This window comes from Sardina pilchardus, chromosome 23, assembly GCF_963854185.1.
Source record: "Sardina pilchardus chromosome 23, fSarPil1.1, whole genome shotgun sequence".
In the NCBI taxonomy this organism is placed as follows: Eukaryota; Metazoa; Chordata; class Actinopteri; order Clupeiformes; family Clupeidae; genus Sardina; species Sardina pilchardus.
The window spans coordinates 14,095,781-14,104,658 of NC_085016.1; the positions used below are offsets into that span (position 1 = coordinate 14,095,781).

The 8,878-nt window shown below is 45.4% G+C and overlaps 1 protein-coding gene across 3 annotated transcripts in view; it reads right to left on the reverse strand.

The window, feature by feature from the left end:
• Nucleotides 1-4,323, reverse strand: part of srgap1b (SLIT-ROBO Rho GTPase activating protein 1b) — a 44,131-nt gene extending 39,808 nt beyond the window's left edge. For all 3 annotated transcript variants that reach the window (XM_062528179.1, XM_062528180.1, XM_062528178.1), the window contains exon 1: nucleotides 3,803-4,323. In XM_062528179.1, the coding sequence (XP_062384163.1) occupies nucleotides 3,803-3,893 (91 nt within the window). In that variant the 5' untranslated portion in view covers nucleotides 3,894-4,323. The remainder of the gene's footprint in view (nucleotides 1-3,802) is intronic.
• Nucleotides 4,324-8,878: the final 4,555 nt, after the last annotated feature.

Below are 8,878 nucleotides of genomic sequence, written 5' to 3' on the forward strand. Positions count from 1 at the left end.
GCCCTTCCTCAGACTGTTGCAGGTTAGAGCATGAACCTTTCATCAGTTTTATACTAATTGGGTATCCCCTTAACGATAAATGGGTACTTGTGCATTGAACATTGATGAAAAGAGGAGTTCAATACTTCTCTGTTATTTAATAAATTAATCATAGCATCAGCAATTTTTTGCTAATAGGTCTAGCTGAGGGCATCAAGGGAAGGATTAAACAAACCTACCCAAGTGGGATGAATGTTTGTATTTTTATTTGAAAATGTGACTCTCTGTTTTTAATTGTTACGAATGTCAAAGATTTCAAAACGGTCAATTTCTTTTGGAATGCTATCACAGATAGGCCATCAGAATAAGAGAAATGGATGTTTATGCATCTGTATCTGTGTCAGTAATCCTCCAAAATAAGTTTTAAAATGTGTTATTATTTTAGGCGTACTGAACATCAGTAAAAATTCAACATTGTGCATCCCAAGTAACATCCTGATATGCGGTCTGCGAAAGAACTCAACCTCACACATGGACAGTCAGAGAAGGCCAAAAATAAAGCGGTCATGAATTAAGAATGTACTGTGAGCATTTTCACAGTGTCACTACGTAAAGGAATGGAAAGGGAACACACACAAGCTAAAGTGTGCGTTTATGTTAGATTCTACTTTTGGACCGGGGTGTGTGGGTGTGTGTGTGTGTGTGTGTGTGCGGGCATGCAGGCTTGCGCGTGTGAATGAGGGTGTGTGCGTCTGCTTGTGGGTGTGTCTGTTCGTGGTCTCATATCTGAACTATAACAACTGTGTATGGTTGCTTAACTCCAAACATTTCTCTGACTGATGACACAAGGTCAACCACAGCAGCTGAGAGCTTAATACTGAACTGCTCAAGAAAACCTAATGCACAAACACACACAAACACGTCTGTCTTATTGATCTGTGTGAAATACTGTACTGTATACAAAGCTTCTTGTCCGACTATTGTTCTGCTATGGGCCTCAATTTATCCATTTATCTACCGGTTTCCGTTGGCTATCTGATTGTATCTGTCTGGCCTCTTTTTCCAACAAGTATCATTTATCCATTGCTAGTTACATCTCTTAGCCATCCATTTATGTAGCCATTTAAGGACCAAGAGCAATGCAGTGGGGTCAGTTATGTGGTGATGCATCAGCACATTTCTATTGCGTTTGACCAGTGTGAGGTGGAGACTGTATTAGAAAGTGCTTGTTTGGTTGATCCTGTCTGTTTATCCATTTATCTATCGGTCCATCTCCCTATTCATCCATCCATCCATCAATTTATCTAGCTATCGAGGCATCCATTTATACATCAGGCATGTGCGTGTGTACATCTGTGTGTGTGTGTGTGTGTGTGTGTGTGTGTAAGAACTTCAGCTGCACAGGTGCTGCAAGTTGGCCTCCTGCCAGCTACCCAAGTGCACATCAGATCTAATTAGATGTACACAGAAATGGAATGAGTGTGTACTCAACACACACACACACACACACACACACACACACACACACATTAATGCAGAAAAATATTTGGGTGCGGCATGTAAAACATTTTGCAATAAGAGGCTGATATCCTAACCCGTGTGTGTGTGTGTGTGTGTGTGTGTGTGTGTGTATGTGTGTGTGTGTGTGTGTGTGTGTGCTTGTGTCACTGCTACAGTGTAAAATCTCTTGCCAGTGTCACTGCATTACTGAGCACAACACACAGATAATGCTGCTACTTGCTGATAAGGCAAAAACTCTGCTGCTCTCAATTAGCATTCACACCACGTTCCTCTCTCTCTCCCTCCCTCTCTCCCTCTTTCTCTCTCTCTCCCTCCCTCTTTCTCTCGCTCTCTCTCACACACACACGCACACATGCGCACACACACACACACACACACACACACACACACACACACACACACACACACACACACACGATCCCACAGAATGTCACCGCTACTCTGGAATTTAGCCTTTAATACCATATCTCTGCATCAGCACCTTTCCTTCCAAATCTGACCGGGGTGAGCGTGCCTGTGTACGGTGAAAATGTGAAATGTCTGTGTGTGAGAATAGGGAATGTTTAAATTGTATGCGTGGTCACATGAGGTATGTGTCCGTGTGTGTGTGTGTGCGCGCGCCCATGTGCGTGTGTGTGTGTGTGTGTGTGTGTGTGTAAGGGTTCTAGGGTCATGTCCTGAGTTCTATCCATCACCCTTCCTACGACAAACAGAACCATTTCCTATCATTTCATGACACACTCTAACACACACACACACACACTCCAGAGGGACTCTGTGGAAACTGCATCTCAAGGTCAGCTCAAAACACATGCTGAAATACTGCCTGTGTGAGAGTGTATAGATGAATAAATATGAATAGGTCTGCAGATCTAAGAATAACAGTGATATCCCTTATGACTATGCATCTGTCAATGTGATGGACATTACATTCTCTCGACACACACACACACACACACACACACACACACACACACAAAACACTGCCTAGCATTCCAGAGCTTTCCCGGGATCCCTCTTCTACTCTAGTGCTCGCTCATTGGTCAGCCTTACTCCTAGGCAACACACACACACACACACACACACACACACACACACACACACACACACACTTGGCGAGCAGCCAGGACACCAGGACACACAGCAGAAGGCTGATAGGTTTTTTTTTTCTTTTAGGAAGAGGGAACACTCCCTTGTAAGTCCACATGCACACGCATACGCGCACGAATGCCTGTACAAACACAAACACACACATGCACACACAGAAACACACACATCCACGTCTCGCTAAAACTGCCTGGCAATAGTGTGTTGCTGCAGTGCACGTGCTGCATTAATGAGCACCACACACACACACACTGACAAAATGTGCACACCTAATGTGGCGAGTGGTGGCACATACCTGCACAATAGCTGAACCAGCACTCCACTGACAGACAGACAGACCGACCGACACACAGACCGACCGACCGACCGACACACACGCACACACACACACATACACACAGCTTGGAAGAATGCACAGCAGCTGTACACACATCACTGATCATTAATGAATGATAAATAAAGGTCATAAAGCCCCAGGGTTCCAAAACGACTGTGTGTGTGTGTGTGTGTGTGTGTGTGTGTGTGTGTGTGTGTGTGTGTGTGTTTCCATTGGCCCACCCCACACTGTCAGAAATGTACACATTCAAAACCTACAGAGCTGGCGGCATTGAGGTGGCCGGCTGATTCTTAATCTCCCTAGAAACCGTCTGATTTTTCAGCGGGAGGTGTGCATGCGCATACACCTTTCCACAACCGGAGTGGGTAGAATCGGTTGCCATGGCACCCGCATGCTCAACGGTATCCGGTTTTATCGATCAAACATGGTTGCGCTCATCCCCGCTGCGATCGCGTACCGACCGGTGGCTGTGTGCGCAGTGTAACAGGGGAGGCACGCACCCTGTCGCCACCGAAAGCACGGGACGCAGCGCGTTCTAGCCCGTTCTGGCACTGGGAGGGTGGACACACACACCACAACTCGGGCGGTGCTGGCAGGGATTCTGGATGGAGTTCCGCACCCCAAGCTAAACGTCTCATGACCCTTCTGTGTCCGGTGCGAAGGGAAGGAAACATACACCGACACCACACACTCACACACACCACACCACACACTCACACACACTCTCCCTCACACACACATAAAACAAACACACATACAACTCACACACATACACATACACACGCACTCCCCTCCTTGGGAACGCCAAGCTGGGAGTGTACCTGCAGCATCACACAGTCTAAACATGTGTGCACTCACCTTTCACCTGGCTCTCGTACTCCGCGATGATCTCCTTGTCCTTCTTGAACTTGGCCATGCTTGACATGCTTGAGTCCTTTAGGTCCGGCATGTGGAATGCAGGGCGGGTAATCTATCCAAGCTTGCCCAAATGTCTGCCTTTGGGCTACAACGTGTGCGTGTGTGTCCCTGTGCGTCTATCCCAGTCGATGCGCCATGGCAAGAAATGCACTACAGCTACAACACCTCAACGCTAAGGGCGATGGTGTGGGTGGCGTCCGCGGGGAGAGGCAGCGGCATGCAACCGGTGCTATCAGCATTCACCGCCCATCCGCTTCTACACCGCCGGGAGGTCCGCCCAGGCTACCCGTGCCGTGGCTCTCCCGTGAAGCACCTGTGCGAGATGCCACACCGCGGTGTACCCAAACCCAACAGGCAGGGGGATTTTCTCGCTTTTTTGCCTTTGCCTCAGGTCACAGGCGCACGTCAACACAGCCACAACACAGACCTGTGGAGAGGGAGACGTGCAGCACGAGGTTCCTCCGTTGCTTCGGGTATGAGTAGGTGCGCGTGTAACGGGGAGTAGTTCACGCCTCTCTGGCTGTAGCTCACGCGCAACACGCCCATCAGTGTCGCTGTAGTGGGGCGGGGTCGTAGTCGCGTAATCTGCATTATGATTGACAGGACTTTTGACCAGTAGTAACGTCATGTAGTAATGCAGCCCGAAGGTAACGCTGGGAGGCTCGAGCATCCAATTTGGAGGCTAATTGCCTGATTGGAAAATGGCTCGATTGATGAGCCTGTTCGCATTTAGGGTGGGTCTTCATTGGATGGTTTAGTCGGTAAATGACATAATAGCTTCATTCACATGAACAGAACGATTGAAAATGGATTTCCTTCCATAATAAACTATAGTATAGACATTAAAGGTGATTAACATCTTATCACTATACTACTGTATTCTTCTCTAAGCATGTTATTTCTGTTACCACATACACTACACTACGACTGATTTTACCTTTACATATACATATCACAAATATTAATGTAAATCATAATTGGCATGTAAGCTATTTACTGTGAAATTCATGTGAAATTCAAGGTACTTTGTCCCTAGACATGTTTTCAACAGAATGTAGCCATGGAATGATTGTCATTTTCATCAAATCAATGTCTATCAGAGCTGATCTCTCTTTATTCAAGTTTTCAGCACAACGTATCTGAGAATGACATTCTCTAGTCCGAAAGGTTACAAGGTAGTCATGGATGTCGTGAAAGGTTGAGAAAAGAGAGGGAGAGGGAAGGGGAGATATATGGGAGATAAATGGGGGGGGGGGGTGCAAGACACATTCACTGGACTTTCTATCCGGCCAGCAGACACATAGATGACCTTCTCCTCCTACAACACTAACCCCTACCTTCTGTCTCTCCTGGTCTGTCTGTAGTGCCCGATGGCCGGTGCCAGTGAGCAGGCAGATCACCATATCTAGCCCAGGGCGGCGGTGGCAGGGGCCCAGGAGGGAGAGCAGATGTCTGGGAGACAGAGGGCTCCTGAGTCCTGGAGCCAGGCCTGGTCTGAGCACAGATCCTCCTGGAGCCATGTCAACGTGTCCTTCGGTAGGACGCCAAAACCCTAGAGTGCTTCCATTGGGCATACAGAAAGGACTTTGGGTGGTAGCCATTGTCACTGGTAGTAATGAAATACTATCTATATCTGTCTGTCTGTTTGTCTGTCTGCCTGCCTGCCTGCCTGTCTGTCTATCTATCTATTTATCTATCTATCTATCTATCTATCTATCTATCTATCTAGCCATCTGGCTGGCTGGTTGACTTGTTATCTATTTGTCTGAAATGCATTTGTGTGTGTGTGTGTGTGTGTGTGTGTGTGTGTTTATTGTATGTGTATATTTGTGTACACTGCACATGTATGTTTCTATACAAAATGTTTGTCTGCCTACCATATCTTTCAACAAGTATGCCAATATATGTGTCTATATATAGCAGATGTATAGAACTATTCACTACAAGTATTCCATCAGGCAGCTGTGGATATAAAACAGGAATGACTCAATAGAATATCATTTCAATCTCAGCCTTGTGGTGGCTGGTGCAGTGAGGCATTCTGGGAAAGGAGCTGGGGGAACAGCAGGTCTTACAGAGGGACAAACCCACGGGAGTTTCTTAACATAATATTGACAGTTTGCAAGCACAGCATGCTAACCCTGGTCAGCTCCATGGCTTTCCTAAAAGGGCCAGCGATATGCAGTAGCATCTTAGGCTCTACCCTCCATCAGTTTCCTACTTACTGATGCTCAAGCTGCAGATGTTTATTTCATGAAGAGTCTGTTTTGCTGTCACAAAATCGATTCGACCCATCAGATAGCATAGCATGTGTCTGGTGTTATATCTCAGAGGCCATTCAGAGAATGCCCTAGTACGAAGGATGGGAATTAATGTGAATGTGAATACACATTTGCTTTTAAAATTATGTATGTACAGTATATGCAAAGTGACATATTATCCACCTTCATACAACACAAGAGAATTGTACTGAGAAGAACTTAAGTGTACACATGTAATACTCAGCTATATCAATTTGCATTAGCAGATTGTATGGGTGCAGGCAGTGTTTCATATGCAGCTCTGTTTGTGCACGTCTATCCTGTATGTGTTGTGTTTGCTAAGCACAGAACTAATAATGCTCCCCAAAGCTAAGACCAATGGGCGTAGTGCCCCCCTGTGGATGTTCAGTGTACAATATCTGAGCTTGATCCTGATGGAGAATTATACTGTAGTCCATGTTCTTTGTCAATGTTCTAAATTGAAATCTAAATTCACTCCAATAGTGGTCGACAAAGGTTATCTTGAATAGTAAAATAACACCAAGAAAAATAGACACCTTTAATTTACATCATAATGTTCTATGAAAACTTTTATTTGGCCAAAATCTCAACCCGTGCCCCAGAAAAGAAAATTCCCTCATAATTTCCAAAGGAGTGTTCACTACATTTTTGAACTCAGAGTGTTTGGTGAGCATTGTTGGTGTTTTTTGTTTTGCGTGTGTGTGCGCGCGCGCGTGTGTGTGTGTGTGTGTGTGTGTGTGTGTGTGTGTGTGTGTGTGAGTGTGTGTGTGTGTCTCTGTCTGTCTGTGTCTGTGTCTGTGTCTGTGTCTGTGTCTGTGTCTGTGTCTGTGTCTGTGTCTGTGTCTGTGTTTGTGTATGCTCTGAGATAGGTTATCCAGTAAGGTTGACATAGGGAAGAAGTGATGGAGCAAGTTCTCAGTGCCTCTACATCATACACACACACACACACACACACACACACACACACACACACACACACACACACACACACACACACACACACACAACACACACACACACACACACACACACACACACACACACACACACACACACACACACACACACACACACACACACACACACACACACACATTTGGCATACCTTTTGAGCTGGTATCCTGTCTTTTGTTTATGTATTTTGTACATTTCCCCAGGTCTCACGAATTCTGACAATTTGTTCTGCTTATTAAGAGGGGTTCACTCAGACCTGCCTATACACATGCCTTGATATTAGGTGGCGTTTTTGGTGGCATTTTGCCTTGAAATAGCTCATAACCTAGTTTATTGTGATATTTCTGAATCAAAATAGCTTTTCAGAGTCCAATGGGCCATCTGGCCTTCTAGTAGGTTCTGAAGAAATGAAAGCTCATTTAAAAACGCCTGACCATCTGTCCACATGGGAGACAAGAGAGGTAAAGAGAAAGCTTTGATCAGAGACAGTCTTCATGCCGACAAATGAGACGCCATGTTGGCAGATGAACTGACGTCTCTTCTGAACTCATACTGTACTCAGCTCAAGTCAAAATTCTGCACACATTTAACACTAGAAGCGCCGCGCCGTTCTGACCCACTTATACCTAGAAGCGCCGCGCCCCGGTCATTTGACCGCTTTGACGACCTACTAGAAGCGCCGTGCTGTTGTGAACTACTTAAAGCGCGGCGAGGCGGTCAAATGACCGCTGAGTCCTTAGACTGGGAGGCTTTTACTTACACATAATGATCGCTAGATGGCGCTTCGTGCACGAATGAAATCGTTTGGTCATAAATTCAGTTTGCACTAAGCCATGTGTCATTCGTGTCAGACCGTGTTGTTGATAATCTGTGGTTGTTTGTTTCATTATGACATACAGCACGTTTGAGTTCTCTGTTCATGTATTTGTGTTGATTTGTGTTGTTTGAGGTAAAAACGTTGGAAGAGTTCTTGAACAAACCTTAAGCAAACTTGACTTTCAACTAAAATGCTCTAAAAGTGAATGTGGCTAGTTCTAATTCACTCCCCAAATTCACTTCTATTAATTTAATAGGTTCGCGCCGCCGAAAATGATCGGACCTAGTCACCTGGAACAAAGAGCCTAACAGTCTGGTTTCAATTACACAGTAGCCAGGATTTCACGCCGCATTTTACAGGCTACCGTGGCTACTTTCTAAAACAACTTTCATTCATTTAGGGAGAAGCATCTTATAGGGTCTAGGCTAGCTACCTCGGAGGGAGGGAGATAGAGAGAGCTATGCTGAGCAGGCATAGGCGTGAGAAGTAGCATAGGCCTAATTTAAAATAATGAGTGAATGATATTCTCCGTTTTGCAAATGTGTAGGCTATGTTTGAGATGTCTGCTGAAAAAAAAGCTATAGGCCTGTTTCTACAATTTAAGCTAACTTCTATGTGAATTCGAGATTGAGTATTGAAACACACATTTTCACGTGATTGATAAGCAAGGTAGTAGCTCAATGGTTAGAGCTTCGGCTTCAGGACCCCAGGGGTGTTGGTTCGATTCCCAACCTATTCATGACGGAAGTCCTTTTGAACAAGGCATCAATAAAAAAGGCTATATTCTATTCTTTTCTATTCACATAACTACACGCACGCTGGCGAATTCGAACATTCTGAAACGCGCATATGAAACATTGCGCATTCTTCCACGAGTTGCCTAAACAGTCAGCCTACAGACTAGTAGGCAGGGACAGATAGATGGGGTGGGGGTGGGGAGGCAGTTAATTGTCCATTGCCTCG